The 27,462-nt window shown below is 54.2% G+C and overlaps 1 protein-coding gene across 1 annotated transcript in view; it reads left to right on the top strand.

Annotated features, from left to right (window-relative positions):
- GRID2IP (Grid2 interacting protein) overlaps positions 1-21,189 on the top strand; it is a gene marked incomplete at both ends in the record, with an annotated part of 38,266 nt that extends 17,077 nt beyond the window's left edge. The window contains 17 exons of the mRNA XM_084271126.1: positions 1,105-1,199; positions 2,587-2,770; positions 5,414-5,568; positions 7,496-7,597; positions 9,016-9,113; positions 9,527-9,644; positions 10,010-10,329; positions 10,558-10,971; positions 12,200-12,287; positions 13,594-13,683; positions 14,450-14,646; positions 15,185-15,340; positions 17,224-17,310; positions 17,870-17,999; positions 19,389-19,507; positions 19,958-20,122; positions 21,118-21,189. Coding sequence (XP_084127252.1) covers positions 1,105-1,199; positions 2,587-2,770; positions 5,414-5,568; positions 7,496-7,597; positions 9,016-9,113; positions 9,527-9,644; positions 10,010-10,329; positions 10,558-10,971; positions 12,200-12,287; positions 13,594-13,683; positions 14,450-14,646; positions 15,185-15,340; positions 17,224-17,310; positions 17,870-17,999; positions 19,389-19,507; positions 19,958-20,122; positions 21,118-21,189 — 2,590 coding nt within the window. The remainder of the gene's footprint in view (positions 1-1,104; positions 1,200-2,586; positions 2,771-5,413; positions 5,569-7,495; positions 7,598-9,015; positions 9,114-9,526; positions 9,645-10,009; positions 10,330-10,557; positions 10,972-12,199; positions 12,288-13,593; positions 13,684-14,449; positions 14,647-15,184; positions 15,341-17,223; positions 17,311-17,869; positions 18,000-19,388; positions 19,508-19,957; positions 20,123-21,117) is intronic.
- Positions 21,190-27,462: the final 6,273 nt, after the last annotated feature.

The raw sequence follows: 27,462 nt of genomic DNA, 5'->3' as shown, positions 1-27,462 counted from the left end.
TTCTGTCAGTGCTCAGGTTCTCACGTTTCAGCTGAACCAGCAAACTGTTGGCTGATACAGCATTGCCAGAAAATAGAGGAGACAGAGTTGAAGATTGTCCTCTGAGCCCACATTTTGGCAGGCGCTGTCCCAGGCTGGCCCATACCCTTCTCCAAGGACACTCCCAGATTTTTTTTGGCCTAACAAAGCCACATTTATATCCACCTTCATTTTATTAATTTTTTGTTCCCATGCAGAATTAAGACAGGCAATGAGACAACTTGCACTGTATTGCTTAAACTGAAAGTTCATCTGCTGGGTTTGAGCGTGGCTTCAGGTGGGGCAACAGCTCTGCAGGGTGCTCGCAGGAATGCCCTGTGGTTATGCCTTGCTGCGGGTAGCACAGAGAGCCCAAATACAGGACTCTCCTGGAGAGAGCCCAGAGTAGGGCTACGAAGATGATGAAGGGCCTGGAGCATCTCCCCTACAAGGAAAGGCTGAAAGAACTGTTCAGCCTTGAGAAAAGAAGCCTGAGAGGGGATCTTATTAGTGTTTATAAATATCTGAAGTGTGGGACACAGGGGAAATGGGCAGCCTCTTCTCAGTGTCTGTGGGGACAGGACAAGGGGCGATGGCCTCAAGTTGGAGCATGGGAAGTTCCGCACCAACATGTGGAAGAACTTCTTCATGGTGAGGGTGACAGAGCCCTGGGACAGGCTGCCCAGGGGGTGTGGAGTCTCCTTCTCTGGAGAGATTCAGGCCCCATCTGGACACCGACCTGTGTGACCTGTCCCAGGGAACCTGCTCTGGCAGGGGGTTGGACCTGATGGTCTCTGGAGGTCCCTTCCAACCCCTACGACTCTGTGATTCTGCGATTAATGCGCTCCCTTGGGGAGGCTCTTTGGGGCAGCACGGATAAAACCAAACCAAGGTTGAGAGTGCTGGAGAATCACAGCAGGACACAATTCTGCCTGGCTGTGAGCAGCATTTGGGACTTTTTCCTAGTGTAAAGGCAGCTGCAAACTCGGTTTCACCACCCGCTCTCCTGCGAGCTGCTGCCTGCAGCGCTGCCGTCGCGGGCAGGCTCCCCAGCAGCTCTGACCTGGGCTCTCCTGTGCCCCACAGGAACTGCTCCCATGACAAGGTGGTGTCGATGCTGCAGGGCAGCGGGGCGATGCCCACCTTGGTGGTAGAAGAGGGGATCGTTAACTTCTCCAACGGTAAGAGCGCGGGGAGGAGAGGGTCTGGAGCAGCAGAAACCCCTGTGCAGGGGGGGGGAATTGCCAGATACCTTCTGTAGGCTCAGCAGGTTTAACCGCTGCCAGGGAGGCTGCTGCTCCTCTCGCCAGGGCACGTCGCTTCCTGGGATCAGGCTTAATCTCAAGCTTGGCTCCTCTCCAGAAGGGTTCATCCTTCTGTATGATTGTCCTTGACAGCCCTTGCCAGTGTCCTCCACATGCAGTCTGTGCCGTGTACTTGACCGAAGAAATCCAACCCTGTGCATCCATGGTCACTGTGCAAATCCCACGGTTGTGTATGGACTGTGCTGTTCAGGATGACTGCTGCTGTTATGAATAATTTAGCTCGCTGCTGGTGAGAGGCAGCAGGAGCTGAGGGTATCTGGGGCAATGTGGGTGGCTGTCAGCAGAGGGGCAGGACCGCAGCCCAGGGCAGAGCATGGTCACTGCTGTGTTTCCAAAGCTGTGTGAAGGCAGGGGGGGTTGGTGTGGTATAGGAATGCTGCTCTGCAGTGTATAGGCCCAGGAATTAGGGACTGGCTCTTCCCTCTGGAGCAGCAGTGGACTCTCCCAAGCTTCCTGTTAGGAGCCCTGTGTTACCAACTCGCACATGTCCTAGGAAAAGCTGAGCACCTTGCTACTACTTCACAGTTCAGAGCCAGTGGCACTCAAACTGCCCAAAAGAAATGAAGAAGAGGTGGAATTTTGTGCTCCCACTGCCTCAGCCATATTCCTACATGGATAAGAGCATCCTGCAGTCTTGGTCAGGTCCTTTCTCCCCACTGTGCTTATTGCTAACTGCAGAGCCAGACAAATGAGCATAGCAAAACAAATCACCTTTCATGCCTCAGTTTGCTCACAGGTAACCCTTGATTGTGATAACCATTGACTTCAAAAGCAGCATCAAAGTGCTGGAGCTTGAGCAGAGGCTTTAGAGAGCCAGAGAAGGAGTATCATCTGCATGCCTTTACAGAAAGTGCAGAAGCAGCGTGGTAGAAGAGGCAGATCCCAGACAGTATCCCAGTTAGAACATCCCTGCTCATCTCCAGAAGGTCCATGGACCTACTGAAACAGCCACAAGCTCCAGAACAGCTGGTCCAGAGAGTAAGAGGAAAGCCAGGACAGTCAGAGCCCCAGCAGAACCATTTCACCTTGTCACCATGCTGCCTACGAGCAACTGGAATCTGGTTTTGCTGGGCTAGAAATGTCTGTATTGGTGTATCAGGATTTGTATTTCTATGGAGCACGCGTCATGTGCGGGTGCAGCTGCCCCAGGACCAACCCCTGGTTTCAGGACAAGCCTTTTAACCCATGGTGAAGACCCTTTGTCTGTTGAATTTTCTCTTTTCTTTCCACCTGCGCCTTGCAGACTCTGACTCTGCTGACTCCCCGAGTACCTCCTCTGCCCTCACCTCCCTGCAGTGGGTTGCAGAGATACTCCCCTCTAGCATCAAGATTCAAGGAAGGACCTTCAACCAGCAGCTGGAGCACCTGCTGACCCCACCCGAGCGCTATACCATCTGCAAAGCACTGGAAGGCTTCTTCCAACATCGGTAACTTGTTGGCAGCTCCATTCCTCTAATGCTGGTATCTGACCTGGTAGCAATGCCCATGTTGGAGCTGGTCTCCAAGCAGAAGGCAGACCTCAGCTGTGAGGCTGTCAGCACTGAGCTCTGCTCTGATGGTTCCTCTGGTCTCCCCAGCTGTGTATTTCCCTGTGCACGTTCTGCAGAGCATGGGCACATCTCTCACCAGGTGTCCTGCCTGAGGACAGGACAGACACTTTAGCTTTTGAGGTTAATTTGGTCACCCCTTAATCCTTCATAAAGTGACCTTGGTGCCCCACAGCACTGGATCTCTTGCTGTCGCTGACAGCCAGAGATCCTGTTCCACCTCTTTCAGTAAGTCTCACTGCATTTCATCCTTATCTTCTCACTCAGCATCGTGGCTGCAGCACAGGAACAGGCTGTGGCTGGCAGAGCCCTTGTCCTGCAGTGGAGCACATCCTCCCCACTTTGCTGCAAGGGTTTGAACCGACCCCCCCAGCAGACTCAAGACTTTCAACAGTGACCTTGTTTTCTGCCCTTGAACTTTAACCTTTCTACACCATGGTGAATAAGCCATCCTTTCAGGCACTGGGAGATGCTTGCTGCTTCTTCCCACAGCTCCTGAGCTGACTGAACCGGGCTGCTGCTGCTCAGGAGCCCAGGTCCCACACGTGCTGCAGATGCACCAGCCAGGCTCCTGCTGCAGTGATGCAGCAACCAGCCTGATGGTGTAAAGGTTGAAGGTTCAGGGAATCCAAATCCCCAGTTTGACAGGGAAACTCAATGAAGTCATCAGTATTCAGGTTCTGATGGCAGTTTCTCTTCTCTCTTACCAAGCACACCCTAGCACCACCCCCGTGTACCCCAGCTCAGGCTGAGGGCTGCAGCACCCCACAGCATGCCCCTGCCCGCAGGCTGCCTCTGTCTGTATCAACAGGCGCTGGGGAAGACCCAGCAACACAAGCCCCCCCTCCAGCAGCAGCTGAATGAACCCTCTTGAGGCCCCACGATCGCTAACACAGCCCCGGCAGAGCAGAAATCACTGCTCCGCACTCCTGAGCATCGCTGCTGCGTGGCATTGCCCAGCTGAGTGCCTCAGCCCAAGGAGCAGCAGCTGTGGAAGCAGGTCCAGCCCTTGGGGGCCGTGACAGGGAAATGCCAGCCCTACCCCAGCTCTTGCTCAGGGTCCCAAGGATGGGAACACCAGGAGCTCAAATCAGCGCCCCGGTTCCCGGGGCTTGGTCTCCCGGCAGTGTTACCCCAGGTGCTCTCCCTGCTGCCTGCCCCGGGAGCTGCGGGCAGTGGGGTGGAAGATGCAGTGAGGGCACTGGCATGCCCACCCTCCCCTCCAGCCATCCCGTTTTGCCTGTAGCTGCCCCAGATGGCTCAATGCAGAGGCCGCTGCTCCACTTAACAATAATTCATCGTGACCTAATTGCACCGCCTGGCCCAGACAAACCAGCTGTGACCTCTGCCTGCTCCAGCAAGAAAGGAAATCCCCAAGCATGAAGGTTTAGCTGCTTGCCACCACAGCATGCAGATACCGGCACTTCCCGGCAGCAAACGCAGGAGGGAGTTACAGCACCCCTGTTCTGGGCTTTGCCCTTCCTTCCCCCCCCCCCAGCCACTTTGCTCATGACAATCCAGGAGGAACAGAGGCTTCGCAGGGTAGAGCATCCCCTTGTCTCTGCAACGCTACATTCAAATCTTCTGGCTGGGAAATAGGCTTCTGACAGCCAAGAGATGTGTCCAGCTCTGCAGAAAAGGCAAAGTAGCCTAAAACTCGGGAGGAACTTAGCAAATAACTCCTGGCAGGCTCTAAGTGGCTCCTACTGCTTCTCAGCTGTGCTGGGAGAGCACCGAGACACTTCATTGATGAAGTCCCTGCAGCCTCTTCACCCTTTAGCTCTTCACCACATGCCTGGACCCTGCTCCTTGGATGTCCGTGGTGGTTCATTCAACTAACATAAGAGAACAGATTTATTCCCATATATACAATCTCCTTCCAGCTCTTCATAACAAGTTTACTGGTGCTTCTCCATTATGGATGCAATAGTTACAGGGAGCCTTAACCCAACATCTCTGACTCGGTTTCTCAGTAGGAAAGCAGCTTGACTTTAAATCTCTGATGCAGGGCTGTCCTCCTGCCCCAGGCTGCTCTATCCTTCTCACTGAATCAGGTCCTCAGCCCTGCCATTCCTAAGAGCCCTTTCACCATCCCTACTCACCTCAGAGCCAACCTGAGACCCAGACTTCAGCCCAGCCACCCTCCCCAGTACATTTCTTCCTGAGCACGCTGGCCAAAATTCAGATCTTTTCAGGGCATCTCTCTCTCTTCCTCCTGATGCTCCTCCACCCCTCCTACTACCCTCACACCCCAAGTGACTCACAAAACGGGTTTTATACCTGGCTATCAGGTGCTGCCAATCCCTGGGGAGTTTGCTTTCCCTGTTAGCACCTGCACATCCCCACTTCCCAAAGAGCTTGGTCACTGTGCTCACAGCTGGGTGCTTCTGCTTTGAAACGAACTGTGTGTGCCAAAGGCTGAGAGGCAAGCCTGGCAGCTGAGATCCAGGCTGGGAAGCGGTGTGGTGGGGCTGTGCCGTAGGGATGTGCTCACTGCCCAGCCCTCTCTCTCCGATTTTACAGGAATATTGACACTCTCATTGTGGATGTGTACCCGGTGCTGGACACACCAGCCAAGCAAGTCATTTGGCAGTTTATCTACCAGCTGCTGACGTATGAAGAGCAGGAGCACTGCCAGCAAAAGATTGCCAGGTTTCTTGGTTACAAGTCCTTGGAAGGTGAGAGGAAAGCCCCTGCGCTCTGGCGTGGACATGCTGTGTCCCACCAGGTCTTTGGGGACCTCAGCCCGTCGTGCTGGGAACAGGCTGGGTAAGCCAGGGAGCAGCCAATTCTCCCAGGGGCAGTGGCTGTGGCTCTGCCCTGCCTGGCTCCTGCCCACACACTGCTGGCATGGGGCTGGTGGCTGCACGGGATGTAGAGCATCACAGAGGAGTTTTCAGCTCCTGGTACTGATGAGGTTGATCTGTAAGTATCAGGTGTGATGTTACTTTTTTGGTACTGTGGAGCCATGGAATTTTGGAAGGAAACTCTGCACTGAGAGGGGAGATGGCACCCAGTTTAGTAGAAGAGGTTTTTGGAAGCTGCTTTGGGTCGTTAGAGGTTGTTAGAAGTCCCAAAGGAAAATGGCTGGTTTAAGGGCAGTGTTCAGGTCAGAGTGTATGTGGGCATCGTGGTCAGATGAGGGGCTGGACTTGATGATCTCTGGAGGCCCCTTACAACCCCTACAACTCTGTGATGAGGGGGGAGCATGGATTCTCCAGCTGTGCTGTGCCTGCCCGGGGGTGCTGCTCTCCCAGAGAGACTTGGAAGGCAGTTGGCCATTCTCCTCCTTCCCAGCCCACCTCTCCCTCACCATCACCTGGGGCTGTGTTTTGCTGAGGCTTATGGGCTGTGCCGTGAGACAGCAGAAAAGCAAGGGCAAACTTGGAATGCAATGTCTGGATCTTATGGGTTCAGGCTTCTTAATTGCTTTCAAATTCTTCTAAGCTCTTTTCATTTTGTTAATAGGTTTATTTTAGACTCAGCATAGCTAGAACTGTGTGAAAGAGGCCTTGGTTTTGGAGGGACTTTTGCAGGAAGAGTTATTTTAGTGCAGCCTTTCCCCTCCCAGGGAGAATCAGCCCCAAGTCCTGGCACAGATACTTCCCAGTGTGTGTGGAAAACCGTTGGGTATTTGCTCACCTAATTTGCACTCTCGATTATCACCGCTTCTGTGTGTGCAGAATCATGGCCCAACCTACCTCATGTCTTGTATGTTCCCAAGTTCTCAGACCCTAAAATTAGTTTTTAGGCTTTAGAAGATGTATTTGCAGTTTGCAGCTGTATTTCAGGCTCATAAGGCAGGTGTCCCCAGCCACTGTCAGAGGAAGAAAGCGCAGGGGTACATCTCCCAGGACCAGGCTGTTTCAGACTGTTGTCCCCAGGTTGCTGGTCCCTGGCTCCTTTCAGCTTCTCAGGAGAAAGGGGCAGTCTCTGTGAAGTTCTGGTTGTTCTGGTGCATTACCTGTGTGTTCATGTGTGGAAGCACGATGGGCAGAGATCTCTGAATTTGTTGGGTTAGTCCTTCATTTGGGCTTCTTCCAAACTCAGCGGCGATCTCTGATGTTTGTGTGTATTGGGCTGTCTGAGCATCAGTCTGTCAGATACCACAGAGACTGATTCTCTGGTATCTTCATCCTGCTTAAGTCTGACCCTCTCTGAGCTGTCGCACTGAATTGCACATGGACCAATCCATTAGACAATGTGGTTCTTCCAGGCAGCATTTTGGTGCTGGCCCACACTTCCCTCTTGATCCTTGAGAGCAGGAATGAGTTATCCAGGCCCCTCTGGACCAGCCCAGCTCAAGGCTGGAGTTTCACGTGCACCATAAGCTGGTGGATGCTGGAAAAAGCTATTTTACATGTCCCATCTTTGGGCATCCAACCCCTGGCCCTGTGCTGGCAGGAGGGTTTGTAACCCCCCTGCTCCCTGGGGTCGGTGTGAGGATGGGGTGAGCAGCTTCCAGCAAGGCTGTGCATGGGTTCATGGTGGAGTGCAGGGCACAGAGAGCAGCCGTGAGCCCCACAGGCCTGGGGGAGCCCTGTGAGGAGGAATGGGGGAGCTGTGGGGTCTGGCACCTACCCACTGGGGTGTTTCCTGCTGCAGCTGAGCCAGAAGCAGAGGATCGCTACCGCAGCTCCATTCGAGGCGCCTCCTTGTGCCGGGGAAGCCTCCGAACCCCCCGTCCCGAAGAAGGGGGGGCAGCAGGTGAGTGACTGGGGGGCTGTGCAGGGGGTTCTCTCTGCAGGGAGGAGGAACCTGGGTCCCAGTGGCTCTGCCTGAGCATGAAGAGTGGGGAAGGATGGATGGAGGTCAGCGCAGAGCCAACGCAGAGGCTTTGACTGGAAACCGTGTTCTCAGGAACAGTTCCCATAAGTGATTCCAGTAAGAGGCCACTTAGGCTGAGGCTGAGCGTTGTTTCCAATCCCATCCGTTGCTCAGCTGGGAGCTCATCCTGCTGCTCTGAGCCCTTCTTTCTGGGGTGCACAGTTCATGCCATGAACTTGCTTGGACACCGTCAGATTCACAGGGAATTTCCACAGCCTTTGTGGAATCCATGTGAGGAAGCAGATCGTGGTTCTGTGCCTCTCTGAGACTCTTGATGAACTATACTCACGGCACAAACCCATATCTCCCCATCCCTCTGAAAATCCCATCCTCCTGGTATCACTGTGGGGACTTCCACAGTCTCTGGATCTGTAACCCCCTCCTCCAGATGCATCCCAGGCTGCTCTTTGTGTTCTCAGTCCTTTGGGTCTCTGCCCTCCTCTCCCAAATGGCAGCACAAGGCATCCTGCCTGTTCCTCCATCACCCTTAGCTGATGGCAAGGGACACTCAACCTGTGCTTACAGTTTCAGACCACAATCTCCCCACCACAACCTCCCCACCAGGCTCTTCCAGCACTCCAGCTGCAGGCCTTCCTCCCAGCACCCCTCACCAGGAGTCTGGTGCTGCTCAGCTGTCAGGGAGGGCTGCTGCCAGAACAGTCAACTCCAAGACATCTCCCTGGGGATGATCCCCTAACGTGCCTTCGAGGAGCATTTCTGGTGGTGATTACAGCGTGGAGAGCTGATGTACACCAGAGGGAAGCTGCTGGCCCAGGCAGATGCTCTCCAGCTGTGGGGGTGAAGCCTTGTCCTCAGCTGCCCTGAGGAAAGAACAGAGCAGCCTCCGACCAGGAGCTGAGGGTTTATAAGCAGCTTTCAACCCTGCCAGTCAGGTCAAATGAGAAATAAAGAATATTCTCATTTTATCAAGAAAAAAAATGGAATATGGAGAAGTAAAGGGCAAGGTACAGGAGGGGTTTGTTTCAGCTGTGCTGGTTTTCTAGCACACATCATGTTCCACTGCTGGTTTCCCTGCTGCCATCCAGGGAATCCTGCAGCAAAACATTCCCTGTTTCACATGCAGCCATGTGTGGGACCACCAGCTGCCCTGCATGGGTCCCTTGGGATCCCCAGAACTGGGTCTGCCCAGTGATTTGCTGCATACCTGGGCAGGGAGGACAGCTCTGGGTCCCAGCAGGAGATGGGGAGCACTTTGATGGGTCAGGACCATGTGGAGCCCTAGGGGTCAGAGGCAGAAGGAAGAGCTCTGACTGGTTTGTCTCCTCCTTCCCTGGCAGGCCAGAGTGACACCGTGGAGGTCCCAGTTCGTCTGATCCCTGGAGAGAGACAGGCTGGCGATGGCACATCCCTCCCAGAGACGCCAAACCCCAAAATGGTGTGACCTCGTGGGGCCAGAGGGGGGAACACACATCTGGGAAGCACTTTGCCAACGCTGGCAGCTTGTGTTCAGGGGGTTAATGCAGGAAAGCAGAAAAAGGGGAACAGGGAAGGATGCCTACAAGTAAATACCTGCTGGTGGTCAACAACATCCCTGCCTCAGAGCTCATCTCTGAGACCCCTTCCCTGAACTGTCAGTCAGCTTTAATAAGGCTGGTGTCTGTCAGCATCTTCCTGCTGTCTTGTGAGCAAGAGGCTCTTGGGGAGCTTCAGAAAAGGCAGAGTACCCTTGGGTTGGGGTGAAGCACTCCTTGGGTCTATGGTGGCCATCCTGTCCCCTGGACATGGCAGGTCTCTCCACAAGACCCTTGGGACAGGGCATCCCTGGCAGTTCTTTGCCCTTTGTTTCAGATGTCGGCCGTCTACGCAGAACTAGAAAACCGCCTGATCGGCAGCTTTGCTGGCAAGATGGGGAACCCTGCCCTGCACAAAGCATCGCCTCCTGCCCCAGAGCTGGCACGTGCTGCAGGTAGCGTCCAGCTTCCCATGGTGAGGCAGTTCAGAGGGGGTGTGAGGCGATGGTGGATGGTGGCAAGCAGAGGAATAGACATCTTTCTCTTGGTGCTGTTGTATAACGAAGCAGTGATGGTGCCACGTGTGAGCCCAGCAATGGCTCCTGCAAAGCTGCCTCTGCAAGAGGGCAATGGAGTGCGTGGGATGGGAAATCCCACGGGACCCTGGCACACTGCTGTGCAGTACAGGGCACTGCTGGGGAGCTCTCCTCTCCACAGGCTGCGTGGTTATCCCACATCACATCCCGTGGGGTCCTGGTGGAGGGTGGGGGGTGTGATGGTGCCTGGTGCAGGACCCCCCAAGCAGCGCTCTGTCCCACAGGTGCTCGCAAGGCGGGGATGGGGATCTCATGGCCGAGCGACCCTCTGGCCTCCCAGCAGTGCTACTACCGCCTGCACAGCAGCGTGGCCTCCCCAAGCAGCACAGAGTCCAACCCCTACATCAGCCTGGACAGCAGCCCAGCCCCGTCCCCCAAGCACCGGGACTACTCGCCTCTGTCGCGACGGAAGAAGCTCTTCACCTTCTCCAGGCCCCCGCGCAGCCGCGACACCGACAGATTCCTGGATGCCCTGAGTGAGCAGCTGGGACACCGGGTCACCATTGTGGATGATTTCCTCACCCCTGAGAATGACTACGAGGAGGTGAGTGTGGCACTGCCGTGGCTTGGTGCATGGTCTGTCCTGCCTGTGGAGCATCCATCATGCAGGCTGCACTGCACCAGGAAGGGTGCAGGGACTCTGGGGATACGTCCTGTGGCTCCGTGGGTGGTGGAGGGGTGCGAGGACTGTCCCACTCTGGGGCAGGATCTCCCCAAGGGGTGGGTGAAGGATGGGGTGACACCTGCAGCCTCTCCTCTCTCCCTCACCCAGATGAGCTTCCATGATGACCAGGGCAGCTATGTCACCAATGACGTCAGCAGCAGCGAGTACATCAGCAGCAGTGATGAGGGCAGCTCCCTGACCTACTCCACACTCTCGGACCACATCCCCCCTCCACCACTAAGCCCCCCTCCACCACCTCCTCCCATGCAATTCCATGACCCCCAGACTGTCCCCACCAAGGCAGAGGCCACAAAGGCCAGTACGTCACCTGCCCCCAAATCCCTTGTCAGCCATCTGCACCCCATCCCACCCCCACCACCCCCACCACCCCCTCCACCAGTGCCCTGCGTGCCACCCCTGCACCGGGGACTGCTGCACCGCAGGAGTGAGTCCAACCACATGAGCGTCAAGCGGCTGCGGTGGGAGCAGGTGGAGAACTCGGAAGGGACCATATGGGGGCAGGTATGGCCCAGGAGTGGGGAGCAGGGCTGGGAGTGAGGGTTCAAACCATGGTCTGGGGAGCAGTTGCCTGTACCAGGGCTCTGCAGGCTGGTGGGAGCATCTGTGGGTATCATGTCCTAACCTCTGGGTGGGCTGGCCACACATTCAATACCTGGCCAAGGGAATGAACTCTGGAGATGCCATGTTGCAGAAAGCCTCATATTTATTTTCATCCTTTTAACTGTTTGGACCAAAGCTGATGGGTTGAGAAGATGCTCTGGAAAGCACCTGGAATGTTTGGTTTGACTTCAGTGTCCTGGGGAGCGCTTGCTTTCCTGCCTGTCTTGTTTGACACAGGCAGGGTCTGCCTTAAGACAGGTTCTGCAGCTGCAGGAGGCTTTATCAGTGGTAAACTGTGAGGATGGTTGAAAGCAGAGTGGTGGGGAGAGCACTGAGAGGGTGAAATCAAAGGCAAAGAGTGAGACTAGATGTGCTAATCCTTTGGCATCATGGACTTGAACTGATTCAGAATTCTGGAGGTGGATTCAGGTCCCTGGAGGGAGAAGCTGGTCTCCTGGGAGTTTAACGCCCAGTCTCTGTGTCTCTCAGGATGATGAATATGTTCAGATGTGCCATATTCTTCATGCCCCGAGCAGCTAGAGGAGAGCTGGGGGATCATCTTCCAGTCCCACAGGCACCCACCTTGTAGCAGGCACTTGAAATCCTGCAGATCCCTCTCCCTGGCACTCAGGAGAACAAGATGCTTCTTCCCAGTGATTTTTTTTTTGTATGCAAAAAATATTCCTGAAGTTTCTTTCATTCCCACTTTGTCCTTCAGTGAAGTGACCCTGCCTGGGTTGCAGTGAAGAGCAGCAGTGCTCTGGGGGATCCCAGCTCTGTCAGCAGCAAAATGAGCCCATGGGGCAGCACTGCCAGCTGCAGGGTGTGAGGAAATGCTGATGGGGAGAATCTCGGGGTTTCTTCCTTTCCTCAGAAGTGAGAGTGGGTCCCACCAGATGGGCTCAGTGACTTATGTAGAATCTGTTTCCACAGAGGTGAAGGGTTCCCCAGGCTCTGGTTTCTGCGGAGGGCTTATGATGGCTGAGTCTCCAGCTACTGGACAGTGCCATCAACCTGTCCTCTTCCTTCCAGGGGGACAGAGCTTGGCATGGGGTGGAGGGAAGGTGGCCCAGCACGGGCGGGCTGTCCCCTGCCCCAGCACAGCTCCTGACTCTTCCTCCTCCTGCAGCTGGGGGAAGACTCGGATTACGATAAACTGAGTGATATGGTCAAATACCTCGACCTGGAGCTGCACTTCGGGACGCAGAAGCCTACAAGTAAGTACCTGAGCCCCAGAGCAAGTCCTGGTACTGGCGGGAGATCAGGGTGCTGGGAGGAACTGGTTCATAGTGGGCATCAAGGCAATGCCTGGTCCTGGCATTACGTGCAGCAGAGTTCATTCATGCTCAGGATGTGTGGCTGGTTGGCACAGCAGATCATTAAGGTGGAGATTGTTTCACTATCTCCCTTAATTTTCTTTGCTGCCATCATCTGTTTTCTCCCCCCATTTCAGTCAGCAGGGGCAGTGAAACTCAGCCGGGGGGTTTCGCTCCCTGCTCAGCGCCGCTTCCCGGCTCTCACAGCTCCTGCCCGGCCATCCCCAGGCCGTACCGTGGGCAATGCCAGCGTGCCAGCACCCCTCTCCAGTGCCATGAAGGGCCTGGTTTGCAATGCAGAGGAGGCCCAGATCTGCACCCTGCATTCTCGTGTCCTGCGCAGGGGCTCTGCTTGCCGCGGCCTGTGCAGTATGGACAGACAGACAGCTGGGATGTCTGTCTGTGCAGACACTGGGCTGTGCTGCAGGAACGACTTGGGAAGGGAAGCACAGCTCACTCAGCCCTGAGAAAGCCACAGAAACACTTCTCTTGTCCATAGAGGGCATTATAAGCAACGCTTTTCACATGTGTAATGATAGTTTCCCCCCAAACCTACGTATGGGGCCCAGAGCTACCTGCCAGGGCAGCCTCCCCTGTCACCCTGGAGCTGGGGTCTCCTGCAGACCCACCCGCTGGGCTCCCACCCGCCGGGGTTTGCAGGCTCCAGGCTGGGGGGTGCCAAGCAGCGGTGGCTGGAGGGGCTGCCCTGGGCAGCGGGAGGCATTCGGGGTGTGGGGTGGGAATGACACGCTGCCTGCCCCAAGGGAGGCGAGGGGCAGCGTGGCTGCCTCCTTTACACTGGGGGAAGAGTAAAGTGCTGGTGGGATGTCTGAGCTCTTCTGCAAGGGCTGTGATGCACGATGGCAGTCTGGGCAGAGCTGAGCTAGGGCAGGCAGATACAGATGGGACTGGCAATGGACGTGGGATGAAATAAGATTCTTCTCTAGGGGCATCTTTTTCGGGGCGTTTCCGGGCAGTCTGGGATTTTCTGTGTGTTTCACCTCTCGTTTTACCTTTTTCAGCTTCAACTGAGTCCTCCATTGAGGAGATCTTTGAATCGCAGAATTCAAGGATTCCCGGAGCCATTGCTGTGTGCAAAGCATCACTTCTCCTCTTTCATTCATGGTTTCACTGTTTTCAGGACATTATTTTTTTTTCCCTGCTGGAGCCGACTGAGCCTGTCCTTACCCATGATTAAATCTCTCAGTTTCTCTTCCAGAGCCAACTCTCATGCCTGAAAACTTTAAAAAGAAAGACGTGGTTGAAATTTTGTCCCACAAAAAGGCCTACAACACATGTAAGTAAACATCATGATGAACGTACCCCCAAAATGGGCCCAGAGATGGGACCGGGGATGTAGAGAACTGGAAAGGTAAAAGGAAAGAGGCTACATGAGCACAATCCCACAAGTGAAATCCCAGCATAGCTCTGCTGGTCTGGGCTGTTCCTGCAGCCCAGAGCCCCTCCATGCTGGGCTCAGCCCTGCGCAGGGGGAAGAAAGAGCCTTTACAAGGAAGAATGGAGCTGGGATGTGACTCATTGGCCTGGGGAGGGAGAGGGGAAGAGCTTGCAGGGCCCGTGGGGCAGCAGGGGTGTGCAAGGGCTGTGCTGCCATATGCCATGGAAGGGTCAGTGCTGCTTCTCCAGGAAATGCTTCTGGGAGGAAGGGGACTTGGTGGGACCCTGCAAGACCCTGGTCTCCTGGCTGCTGGGGATGTGGGAGCGGCGGAGGCACTGTGTGTGGTTTCCAGTGCATCCCAGCCCCATGTGTTGGTGATGTACATGCATGTAATATGCAATACCCTGGGGGGGTCTGCAGGACCAGAGTGATTCCTTGGGGTCCCCAGACAGCGCCTGAGTGTCTCAGGGAGTGGAAAGCCCTTCCTCTCCCCAGGGCTGGCCCTGTGCTAGTGTGAGCATGTGGAGAAGTCCACATCACACCATGGAGAGATTCAGCTTCCCCTCCTGGCCCCATCCTGCCAGGCAACCTGTCCCAGTGCAGCCAGCCCCCGGGGGGTTCAGTCTTCCTCCCCTCCCAAGTGACACGCCTCCCTTCCTCGCAGCCATCCTGATAGCCCACCTCAAGCTCTCGCACATTGAGCTGCGCCAGATCCTCATGACGATGGAGACAGACCGCCTGGAACCTTCCCACATCAAGCAGCTCTTGCTCTATGCCCCGGATGGGGAGGAAGTCCAGCGCTTCCAGAGCTACAAGGAGAACCCTGGCAAGCTGAGCGAACCGGACCAGTTTGTGCTGCAGGTACCTGCAGGCAGGGATGTGCTCCAAGGGTGAGAGGGTCTGCACGTGCAGGGTCCCCGGGATGCCTTGCTGTGAGCTGGACAGGGGGAAAGCACACAGCAGAGAGGAAGCGGTCAGCAGGACCCTGCTCTGCCCATGTGTGCTGAGGGATGGGAAGAGCTAGTGGCAGTGGTCACAGGGACCACAAGCAAGTGATGCTCCAGCTCATGCTGGAGGCATCTGGCAGCTCCCACAGTGGCTGTTTTACAGCCAAAGCTTACCACGGTGGTTACTCTATGGTAAGAGTGACTTTGTCAACATAAGAGAAGTCTGAATTGGGCAAAGTCACTTGTGGATATTGGTGTGAAGCCTCCATGTCCTGTGGCAGCAAAACTGGCCATGCTAAGTGAGCTGCAGCACCCAGCTGCTCCACGGTGTCTCCCGTGCCCAGCAAGTGTGTGCTGCTGTTATGTGCAGGGAGATACACCAGGGAAAACACCGTATAGGAGGGAGCATGGCTAATGGTGACAGCATTATTGTCTCCTCCTCCTGCTCTCAGATGTTGTCAGTGCCAGAATACAAGATCCGCCTGCGCAGCCTGCATTTTAAGACCACTCTGCAGGAGAAGACAGAGGAGATCAAAGCCAGCTATGAGTGCATCTGCAAGGCCTCTCTAGAGCTGAAAAGCAGCAAGAAGCTGGCCAAGATCTTGGAGGTCAGAGCAATTCTTCCTTCTGGTAACAGCCCCCCGGGGGTCCCCAGGGTGCCCAAGGAGTGCTGCGGGCAACTGTGCCGGGTCCAGCTTAGCCGGGGTCTGTCCCCTGGCAGCTCCTGCTGGAACTGGCTTGTGGGGATCCTGGCATGGGCAGGGTGCAGGAGGGTAGATCGCAGTCGGCCATGCCCCCACTCACCCACAGCAGGACTGCAGGAGCCAGAACTCCCCCCAGTAACACTGCAGAGCCCATGAAGGTTACTCTTTGGCTGTGATGGAGCTGGAGGATGTAGGGTTTGGCCCAGCAGTCACTGTGTCCACATGCAGGTAGGTCTGCAGGCTGGTCACTGTGCATGGCTGTGGGCTTGTGCCAACCCTGCTGCAGTGCAAGGCAGGGTCTTGTTCACTGCCTGTCTCTCTGAGAAGGTGCTTTTGAGCCTGGCAGAGAAGCACTGCACTTGCAGGAGGAATAAATCCTACTGCAACTGCTCCTTGAGCCCACAGAGATGAGCTGCCCCCAGTTAATGTTCCTTTGTTCAGGTTTGCTTTTTTTAAAAAAAAGAGGTGGGATAAATAAGGACATGATGTGACAAAAAGCACTTCCAGATGTGAGATGATCTTCCTTAGTGGCTCTTGGCCAGTAACCCTCCAACACCTTGTTCAGTCCTTGGGGGGCAATGGCTTGTTGCACATTAACAGGTAGTGAACAGACATTCAGAGTCCCAGGCTGAAATCCAGACAGTCCTGAGGTCCCTGCTACCTTCCAGGCCCCAAGAGGGACATCAGGACTTGGGTGAGCCCATCCCAGAGAGCCCTGCTGTGTCTCCAAGGCTGCAAAGCTCCAGCCCAGGCAATCAGAGTGTTCTAGAGGGAAAAGCTGGCTGTTGGGCCACTGTTGCCTTCAAAAGATCCCTTCCAAGTTCTGCAGATAACAGCTGCAAAAGACTTTGGCAAGAGGAGAGCTTAGGCACTTGCCAGTCAGTAGAAGAGTCCTCGTCCTCTGGGAGAGATTTGACAGAGGATCTCCACACTGAGCCCCGGTCCTGAGAGGAAGACCGACTAAGAAATAGAAAGGCAACACAAAACCACACATGCCTGAAGCCTGAGGCTGCAGCACGAGACAAAATCCCCCCCTCTGAAGTTAACAGTGCTTGGGCACTGGCACTGTCAGGCTGGGAGGCACAGGAGCCACGCTGGTGCCAGCAGTGCCACGCGCTCCCTGCAGCTCCGGCCGCAGGACAGGGAAGGGGACTCCTGGGCAGCACCCACGTAAACCACGTGGGGAAGCATCTCCCCGTGAGCTTTGGAAGCTGGGGTCTGCAGGTGACAGATGGGGTGTGTTGCCAGCACCCACAGGGGACACGGGAGAGGCGGTGGGCGAGGACCAGCTCCTGCACCTGACATGTGGGTTTTGCTGAGGCGGGTGAGGTGTGGGCGCCGTACGGGAGCAGCACAGAGAAGCCAACAGCCTGTGGCTGCAGACACAGGGCTCTGTGCCTTGGGGCTGCTGTGCTGATGGGCAGGTTAGCAGCCCTCCTCCTCTCAGGGTGCTGTGGCTGCCCTGTGTGGGTGATTGATAGGATCAGCAGAAAGTCTGCCTTGAACATACTTTCATCCTCTGAATCTAACCCACTGCCTGACCTGGTGGGATTAGTTAATGATGCTGCGCGAGCACTTGTACAGGGCCCTTCCCAGAAGTGACCTGACACAAGAAAGGGGTGCTTTCCACCTGTCCTGTAGACAGAGGGAGGCTTTTTTCCCTCTGCTCCTACCACATCATTGGTAGGTGTTTGTGACCCAAAAGCAGGTGCAGAAGGAGATGGGAGATGGGCAATGTAAGTGCTGGAGGCCACTGGCTGGTCATTCACTGAGGTGTTTCTTTGCAGTTTGTGCTGGCAATGGGAAACTATCTGAACAATGGGCAGCCCAAAACCAGCAAAACAACTGGCTTTAAAATCAACTTTCTCACTGAGGTAAGACGAAGCACGCTTGTTCCCATGCAGGAGGCACCAGTGCTGGGAGCTCCAAGTGCCTGATTTATCCTGCCTGTCCCCATCCAAGGCTCCAGGGTGCAGCAGCTGCCAGAGCGGGTGGTGGGCAGGCTGGGGTGGATGCGCAGGGTTGACAGGGAGGCCCTAATGATGGTCTGAGCCTCCAATGTGCTGGGAGACCTGCACTCAGGTGCGAGGCTGGCCAGAGCCCACCACCTTTGGGCTGTTGAGGGGGGGAAGAAAAGGAAGGTCTTTATCCCCCATGGGTCGCTGTGGGAGTCCTGAGGGTTGGGGGACAGAGTGACAGCACCAGCCTGTGCAAGGGAGGATTGCTTAGCATCTCAGTGCCACTAATCTGGGTGTAACGTGTTGGGTAAACATTAAATGTCCTATTTAAACATTAATCCATATATCATGACTGGGAATTGCCTTGCACGTGAACACAGGGTAAGCTGACCAGGGCAGAGGAGCCCTTGTGTGTTTGGGTGCTTGGCAAAATCCTCTGCGTAGGAGTCTCCTTACTGGTTTTGCTTTGCCGTAGCTGAACACAACCAAGACTGTTGATGGGAAATCCACCTTCCTGCACATTCTTGCCAAATCACTTAGCCAACATTTCCCAGAGCTCCTGGGCTTTGCCAAGGATCTTCCTACAGTGCCGCTCGCTTCCAAAGGTAAAGGAACAAAACCATCTGTGGGCTTCGTGTCTTCTTGCACTGTTGCTTGGGTTTGTACAGGTCTGGAATCAGTCCTGAGCTGCACAATGTTGGCACAAGCAAGGTGGCAGCCTAAACAAGTGAGGAGTGGTCCTGAGTGAGAGGATGAGGATTGGATGGGATGATGGGGAGATCCCATCCGCCCCATGCTGCTGTACATGGGAGTGTCCAGACAGGGCTCTGTCCCTGACCTGAAGTCCTTCTCACTTGAAAAAGTGGTTCCCAAGTTCAGAGGTATCTTGCAAGTGCAAATGAGGAGCAGAAGAGGGGAGTGCCAGGAGCTGGCCTGCTCCACCCAGGCTCTGCCTCCTTCCATCCCTGGTGTGCAGCCCCCGCAGCGCTGGTGCCAGCGTTATTACAGCCTGTAATCAGGCATGGTACAGAGTGTACAGCACCCCTCATCATGCGAGGGCACAGTCCAGGCGCAGGTATGTCATGCTGACTGAAGATCTTGCAGCTTCATTGGTTGCAATAAAAGGAGAAAAGTCCCACAGATGCCAGAGTGATTATCCATCCACTTGTCTTGGTGGTGTCACGACAGGCTGCTGCATGCAAAGCGTGGGCTGAGCTCTCCGTGCACATCATGCCCTGTTGTTTGAGAGTAATTCCCTTGGGAATTGGTGCTGCAGTGGGTAAATAAGAGAGAAAACTCAGGCCTGGGGATATTCATTTCCCCTGATGAAGTGCTCTACCTGTCACATTCCTAGCTAGATTTTGTACTTGGCCTGAGGGCTCCCTGCTGCCCAACCTCCTGCCAGGTTATGCCCAATTTCAGACCACGTGCTATCCAGGGCTGCCCAGCTTCTCTCTCATACAGGCCACAGAGAAACAGCTGCAGTGTGTGTCCCAAACCCTCCCGACATGCTGCAGTTCACCTGCTCCCTTGCCTGCAGAAGAGCTAAGGCTTGGCTGCCCAAGACAGCAAGGAGTTCGAACTGCTCGTCCCTCTGGTGCCATGATGGCATTCCATGGAGGGCAGCCTGGATATTGCCCCTTGTCCTACTGTCCTGTACAGTCCCTCTGTCCCCCTCCCAAGTCAAGTACTCACGTACCCATCACTGCCCTTGTGCCGATGAGTCCTGTGTGCTCCTTGCACTTGGCATGCTCCAGGCTCCTTTTCAGGTTCTTGGTGTCTCTTGGCCTGGGCACCCAGCGATGGCTGTTAGCAGCCTGCTGGAGGCCAGCAGGACGGGCTGGTTGTCTGTCACATCCTGGGCAATGGGGACAGGTTGTGCAGAGCCATGAACCACCCTGATCGATGGCCCATGCTTGTCGCCCTCACTTTGCTCCAGGAAGGAACCCAGACCCAACTCTCCTAACACTGTTGACCCCTCTCTTCTCATGTAGTGAATCAGAGAACGTTAACAGCTGACCTAAAGGACCTGCACACCACTGTCAGTGACATACAGATGGCCTGCCACAACATGCCAGCTACTGCAGAGGACAGATTTGCAATTGTGATGACAGTATCCTTCTGGAAAAGGGGCCAGACATCGATGTGACTTACTGGCCTCAATCAAAACCATGCAGCTGTCTTCATGCCTCCTTGGTAAGCAGCAGGGCTGTGTCTGGCTGGTAAGAAAGGCTCATCTCAGCACTTGGTGAGAGCATAGTGGCAATTTTCACCCCCTACTCACTCTTAAACACCATGGGAAGCAGCTTTTGTAGTGACCACCAGTTCACATGCCTCTGCATGGCAGAAACCCAATGCCACAAGGTCAGAAAGCTTTCCAAGTTATTCTTCTTTGCTGAGGAGTGTGGTTAGGGGCAGACGAGCATGCTAGTGGGTTCCCATTGCATGTGGCCACAACCTTTCTTTGACCTGTGATGAAACCCAGCCATTTGACAAGCAGAAGTGATCCTGATCTGTAGCAGACCCTCAGAGTGGCTATTTTCCCTTAAGTAATTTCTCTCAGTCCTTCCTGGAGAGTGCCCAGCCTGCCATGCGATCACTAGACGACCTGCAGCACAAGGCCATGGAGGAATTCAGCAAGGTGTTGTCCTTCTTCGGGGAAGACTCAAAAATGACAACTTCTGAAGCTTTCTTTGGCATTTTTGCAGAGTTCATGAGCAAGTTTGAGGTGAGTTGCACTTTTCAAAACCAGCCAGCAAGGGAGGTTTCTTGTCAGGTGTCAGTGAAACGCTTCACTTGCAGGTGAGCTGTGGGGGTGGGATGAGCTGTTGCTGAGCACACATACCCCCATCTCCATCAAGTGTGGTTTTTCTACCTGTTGGCTGGCTGAGGTGTGGGTTGATGGTCCAAGCACAGAATCACTAGGTTGGAAAAGACCTTTAAGATCATGAAGTCCAATCGTTTCTGTCCTATACTAAACCACATCCCTAAGTACCTCACCTGCCCGTCTGTTAAACACACCCAGGGATGGTGGCTCAACCCCCTCCCTGGGCAGCCTGTTCCAGGCCCTGACAACTCTTTCAGTGAAAAATTTTTTCCTAACATTTGAGCTGACCCTGCCCTGGCACAGCTTGAGGCCATTTCCCCTTGTCCCATCTCCTGTCCCCTGGCTGAAGAGACCATCGCCCACCTCTCTGCACCCTCCTGTCAGGTGATAAGGTCTCCCCTCAGCCTCCTCTTCTCCAGCTCCCTCAATGGTTCCTCATAGGATTTTCCCTCCAACCCCTTCCCCATCCTGCTTTCCCTTCTCTGGACACACTCCAGGACCTCAATGTCCTTCTTATGGTGATGAGCCCAGAACTGGGCCCAGCACTCAAGGTGTGGCCTCACCAATGCCGAGTACAGGGCACCTTGTCCCTAGACCTACTGGCCATACTTCTTCTGATACAAGCCAGGATGCTGTTGGCCTCATTGGCCACCCAGGCACACTGCTGGCTCCTGTTCAGTCGGCAGTCAACACCAGTCAGCACCAGCCCCATGGAGACTTATGCAGCTGCTGTCATGATGGTCTTGGCTATCGAAGGCTGGGATGGAGCTCCCCAAAACAGACACAAGGACTGGCAAGGCTTGTCCAGTGGGAAGCTGGGGGACAATTAAGTCTGCAGTGGCCACCAGCTGCTCTGGCCTAATACTCAGCTCCTGCTCTTTGCTCTCTCCCTGCAGCGGGCACTCAGCGATGTGCAGGTTGGTGAGAGCCAGCGCAGCCCCAGGATGACCTCCCCCCTTGCCTGGTGATGGGCCTGCAGCAATGCAAGGTGCAACAACTTATTGCCAACAAAGTGCAATTTGCTCCTGTAGAGTTTGGTTGTAAATATGCTGCTGTCACCTGCTACCACCAAGCAGAACCACAGACCCAGGGGTCGGAGCAGTTTGGACACTGAGAAGGCACCACAGGTGACAGTGGAAGGATACAAGGGTGAGGCATGAGGACATGAAGGTAAACATCATGCTGGTCTTGGCAACAGCTTTCTTAGCATCCTCTGTTTCCAGTCAGTCAAGGATTTCTGACACACCTGGGTAAACCCCACTCTCTCGTGTTCCTAGAACATGTATAACTGGCACCAGTGGTTGCTGGAGACCTTCACCACAACCCCACTGGGGTTAAAGCCCAGCCACAGACTCCCTGGGAAGCCAGAGCATGTTAGGTGGGGAAGGGAACGTGGGGATATGAGGAAGAGGGATGCCACCAGCACCTGCTCCCATGGGACCCTGAGGAGCAACACTGCTGAGCTCCTCTCAAACCTCTCTCCAAGCCCTCCTGCCCTTGAGCAGTGCACTGTGGGGCTGGAGCTCTACTTGAGCAGACTGTAACAGCAGAGTGGAGATCACCAGAGGTGGCCCGGAGGCTTTAACCCCCCATCACTGCCAGCAGTACAACCTTGCAGAACCCTTCTGGCACATCCGTGTGGTCCCAAATATGGATCCAGCCAGGTTCTACCCAGCTGTGCTGGAGTGTAAGGAAAGCCCAGAGTCCTACCTGGCTGCAGCTTTGCTTAAAGGTGTGGCAGAGACCAACGCTCTTGAAATCTTCCGAAGAGTTTAACATCAGCACTAGGCTTACTGGAACTTGCCAGGAGACATAAATCCCTGAGCATTTTGGTGCCTCCTTGGAAAGTACAGAACCTCTGGTAGCCCAAAAACAAGCAAGACTCCTCTGCAGCCCCGAGTACTGCCTGTGACCCACAGCAGAGAAAGAAATACATCCCCTGCCCTCCTTTAGTCACTCCCAAAGGCTGGAGTCCTGAGACTCCCCTTACTGAATGACCAGGCGTTTGGGCTGAATATACCCAGGGAACTCTAGAAGCATCTGTGCCCATCTTTCAACAATGTCTGATTGTTATTTAGCTGACTTAATTCCCTCTGAGATGTCCCCTGGGACAAAAGGGCTAGCAGCATCCCGTGGTCAGTGCATGCGTCTCTGGGTGACACAGCGCCCCGAGAGCTTTCCAGCAGCAAACCTACAGTGTGTTACTATTGTCAGGCATTCCTCTGTGCAAAATGCAGCCGTTGCCTTCCAAACCCAACACACCCCAACCTCCTGTCCCACAGAAGTGCCCCAGCAAGCCGCAGCATAGGTAGCCTTCCTCCCATCGTGTTGCCAGAGCAAGAGCTCTCACCGCAGCCCCTGCTCAAGCAGAGACCCACCAACAGGCACGTTATTTACAGGAGACCTTATGACCACCCAACCTTCAGTTCTCAGTAATTTTTTTATTTAAAACCCTGCTCTAGAACGTGAAGTATATTTTCACAAGTGTTCTCAGTTTATACAGCTTTAAGTGCCAGGTAGTTCCTAGCGTTGTGTTCCCAGAGGTCCAGCCCCATCCTCCCTCTGCCTCTCCTCTGCCCCGGCGGCAGTGTCAGGGCAGTGCTCACTCATTGCCCTTTCTGTTGCACACAGCATCCAGTTGATGATGATGATGATGATTATTTTTCTTTTTCTAAAAACATATTCAACATTTAAACCACTGGAGGTTCTTTTCAAACTGTCACTACAAACGTGAAAAGGCTGTACATAGATTTTGCTACATGGTGTAACTTTGCAGAATAGTTAGACCTCCGATCCCTTTGGTATTTTTATGTGAATATTTTCAAAGAGCCAGAACTTCTGGCTGTAGGGTTATTATTATTCTTATTTGATAATGGGACTGTGTATATTCGCAATTCAGCCTCTACCCAATGTGCTATTCCTAAAAATAAAGCTACTGCCTTCTGCCTCCTGACCGTGTACCTGTGTTCTGTCACAAGCTGCTTGGAATGATATAGCTGCAGGGGAAGGTGTGAGGAACTCTGCACCTGGCATTGCTGTGACACCACTTTGCAGCATCTGCCCCTCACATCTACAAGGAGAGAGGTGCAGGATCCGACCTTGCTGGATTGGGGCTGCTGCAGGGCAAAATAACTGCATAATTGTGAGAAGAGCTGCTTTTTCAGGCCAGCTTTCAGGCAGGTGGGTGATGAATCTGAGCAGCAAATTCTTAAAATAGCATGGATTTTTTTTTTTCCTGCAGCCTTCAGAAGAAAGTATTTAGTGACCGTATGAGCTGGTGAATCGTTTCTCTCTGAAAAGGAATTCTTGGCTGAGGTTGAGTTTATGTCCCTGGAGCAATTTATCTCCCTTTACACTAACAGCAGATAGATAGGGGCCGGGTTTCGTATCAGATTTCCTGGTTGTAGTTTAGCTTGTTTACAGCAGCCTGCTCAACCACTGGGTCCTCCCCGGAGGCCACCAGCAGCTGTGACACAGCTCTGAAGGGAGGCAGAAAAGTGTTTTGGGTAGAAGTCCCTTGCTGGGTGCAGGCATTTAAAGTGCTCCAACCCCTCCTGAGGTTTCTTCAGCCTCCTGGCTGACCAAGCCTGAGTCTTCTGCAGCCCCCCCCCAGGATCTCAAGCTGCACAGTCCAGCACTGCCCCAGCTACAGCCCATAAACCACCACAGAAACAACGACCCGGAGCCTCCTTTGATACATAAGACAGTCGGGATCATTCCCTGCACACACTTGTTTGGCTGTTGTGTGATTAGTTGCAAACATCAGGTAATTTCTCCCCCAAACTGGTGTACTGGCTGGGTGTGTTCTCCTTTGAGCCTTGTGCAGCCCTGCCTGCGCCAACCTTGACCATGGGATCGTCTTCACAGGAAAGCCTGTCCTCAGGAAGGAAACAACAACTCAGGCAGCAGCCCGGGGTCAGCCTGCACCACATACATCCTCTGACTAGGAGAGGGAAGTGGTGACCCTGAAAATCCCAGGTTACATTTGAAATTTTGGGTTATTTAAGGTTTCTACACACTTTCCTGCAAGAAACATGGGGGAAAAAGACCTTGAAGAGAAAGTGAACAGCTTCAGTAAAGTCAGGGTGAAGATGTGATCACAGTGCAAGACGGTGGATGGTCTGGGATAAAATGGAATCAGGCTGGCATCCCTGAGCCACAGTGGAACCATGTATCAGCCCTCCCTCTAAGTATCTCAATAAGGGTTTGAAGGGCCACGACCTGTAATTATTTTCTAGGCCAAAAAAGATGCCAAAGAGAGAACCAGAGGTCTCAGCTTCACACTGGAAGGGCTGGAAGTCAGGGAAAAGCAGCGCAGACTGTGAGCTAGCCCAAGGGACCTGGATGCTGAATTAGAAACCTGCAAGGATCTGCATTATTTCAACACAATTTAGGAAAATCTGGTTTCTCTAAATCCTAGTGGACCAAATTAAAGCATCTCCAATCACAAGAATTTTGAGTTGAGCGTGAAAAAAATCAGATGAGCTAAAATACAAGTATTTCCTACTTTGCTTTCTGCTTTCTTAGACTCTGCAGGGTCTTTTTATATTTAACTTGTCTCCATTGCCAAGCTAGAAAATTCAAAAGTGAAGGCAAGAGCTGAATTTCTGACTGGGGTGGGTTCCACAAACCAGTTAGTTACATTAAACGACTGGGGAGGGAGGGAGGGAGATGAAGGCAGCACCTGCACTCAGAGATGCTGCTCACAGCTGACCAGTGATGTGGACCTGTGTTCCCCTGGGGCTGCCCTGCTTTGGCTGAGACTTTCACCCAGGTGTTGCAGAAGAGCTGAGGACTCGCCAGTAAAGCATGTCCTTAGGGGATCCCATAGAGTAAAATTTAACTCTGCTGCTGGGATATAAATTAGGCTTGTGTAAGGACAGTGCCCATGCTCCATCTGCCCTCCCAGCTAGCAGGTTACCTGCCCTGGGGCTTTCTGCACCCCAGGGTCAGAGATGTACAAGCTGCCTCCTGCCACAGCCTTGCTGTGATGGAAGGTCCCTCTTCAGCATCGTTCTCTGCATGTTATTTGGCTGTACGTGTTTATCAGGTTTTTTTCAGACAGATGATGCTGAAGCCAAAACCTCCAACCCAGTCTCAGAAGAGGACCTGATTTGGGGGTTAACCTGCAGACTTGGAAATGAGTTATGAGCCCCAGCCCATGGATGGATTCTGCTCTTTGTAAGGTTTAGGCATAGACTGAGAGACAGGACTGGCTGTCAGCTCCCCCCTGTGTCGCGAGCTGTCAGCTCCAGAGGACATCAGCACAGATTTTTATTATTATTACTTCTCTCTTCTCTAGCTGTGCAGATTGCTTAAGAGAATGGCACTCTGTGGAGTTTGACCCATGAGCCCTGATAGTGAAAATAATACTCTTCTCACCAGAGCTACAGGAGACCAAAAGAGTAACTTCGGGCCATTAGTTTAACTTTGACTGTAAATATTCCTTCTCATTCCTTGTGACACCGTTAACAGCTCCGCTGGCAAATCCCGATTCTCTGGCAATATTTAAGCTGCCTGTCAGTTGGCAGAGGCTTGGTGGTGCCCGGCGCAGGGAACAGAATGAGACCCAGCTGAGCACAGTAAGTTCTCTTTCAGCTTCTACCTCAAATCGGGGAGCTCTGGGTGATGCACGGGTTCGGGGCTGCTGCTGAGCTGGGTTTCAGCCTCGGCAAGTCGTGGTGGCTTCAGGAGGTGGATGGACCTGGGAATGCTTTAAAAAAAGTCCCCTCGAAGAGGCGTTTAGAGAGATACAGTCCCGCCGGGTTACTCGAGACCCACGTGGGCTGTGTCTCTCCTGGGACCATTGATAAAAGGCTGGCTTCAGCGCCTTCATTTCAATGCCACGGATGTTTCCTCCTCACAATCTCTGGCGGGGAAAGCGGTGCCGCCTGTGCCAGGAACCGAGGGAGACCGGGCTGTGAGCTGAATTCACAAAGCGGGCAAAATTTCCACTGGGCTGTGGCAGAGTGAGGATCTGAAATCAGAGCTGCTGAGTCCGCTCCATGTTTCCTAACGTCCAGCCTGCGGGAGCTGCACGAGGAGCTTTCACCGGGCACCTGTATGCTGCTCTGGGAATTTCCCCCCCGGAGTGTATCCTACGTTTCCTTTCGTTACTGACGGGCACCACAAATGCCTGAAGAGCTCAGCACCAGCTCTGCACACATTTCGGAGGGAAAGGCACAATGGTCCCCTGCCTGTGTGGCTCTAGCCGGTGCGGGACCGAAGCGTATATAGCTGGTACAGCCGCTGCCCTGAGATGGGAAGTGTCTTGGGACAAAAGAAACAACAATATCGGAGCTGCCAAAGAGAAAGAAGAGTGGGGTTACCAACTTCCCGAGGCTGGCACAGCAAACCCCATTTTTCCTAGCTAGAGGCTCAGCGGGCCAGTAAAAACACAGCGACGGCCAAGAACCATTGTCTCTTAAAGAGGTAAGGGTAGCACCGATCTGATCGTCAGTGTCCTGCAGCCTGGCAAGGCAGAAGCTCCCAAGGAATTCAGTGGGATCCAGGAGCTTTAAAAAGCACAGACAAAGCTCTGGCAAGATGCTGCAAGTCCCTTGTCCCAGCTCGGCGCTGCTGTGATTGCCACTCAACCAGAACATGGCTCTGTACCCACACTGGCTCCTGCGCAGGAGGCTGCTGATGCCTCAGGATACACCCGCCAGCTGTGGGGCTGTATCTGCTGCTGGGAAGCTACTTGTTTATCACCCAACCTTGCCATAAATGCACAAGCCCGGCAGCCCTGCTGCAGGCAGAGCCCGCAGCTGCAGGACTGGGTGCAGCAGGGACACAGGGCAGGGCTTGACCTCCTGAATGCTGCTCAGCTGGAGAAATCGCCGCATCTCCCTGGCCGTGGCACTCTGACTCCGCTCCTGCTCCGCTCCCTTCGCACGCCTGGGCAGTAGGGGCTGGTGGTGCCACCGGTGCACGGGAGCAGCCGGTTGCACTCACAGGTGAGGTGAGGGCAGGTTCCAGCCGCTGTTTGACACCACACCGAAGGGGTGAAGCAGGTGAAGGTTGTGAAACAGGAGACAAGAGGGACAGGGCGGCTGGTTTGGTCTGTGCTTGGCTGTTTGACCGGCGTTCAGAGGAAGAACTTGTTTGACTGCTTGCTATCCCACCATCCACGCCAGGAGCCCTGGGCTGGTGCAAGCCACCCTTCGCCCCACCTTCTTCAGCTTTTTGGCAGCAGGGAGCTTATAATTGCCACCTTACAAGTGCAACAGTGGCAAAAGGAC

The sequence above is a fragment of the Gallinula chloropus genome (genome assembly GCF_964237585.1).
Source record: "Gallinula chloropus genome assembly, chromosome: 15".
In the NCBI taxonomy this organism is placed as follows: Eukaryota; Metazoa; Chordata; class Aves; order Gruiformes; family Rallidae; genus Gallinula; species Gallinula chloropus.
This window is presented reverse-complemented; position numbering and strand designations above follow the sequence as displayed.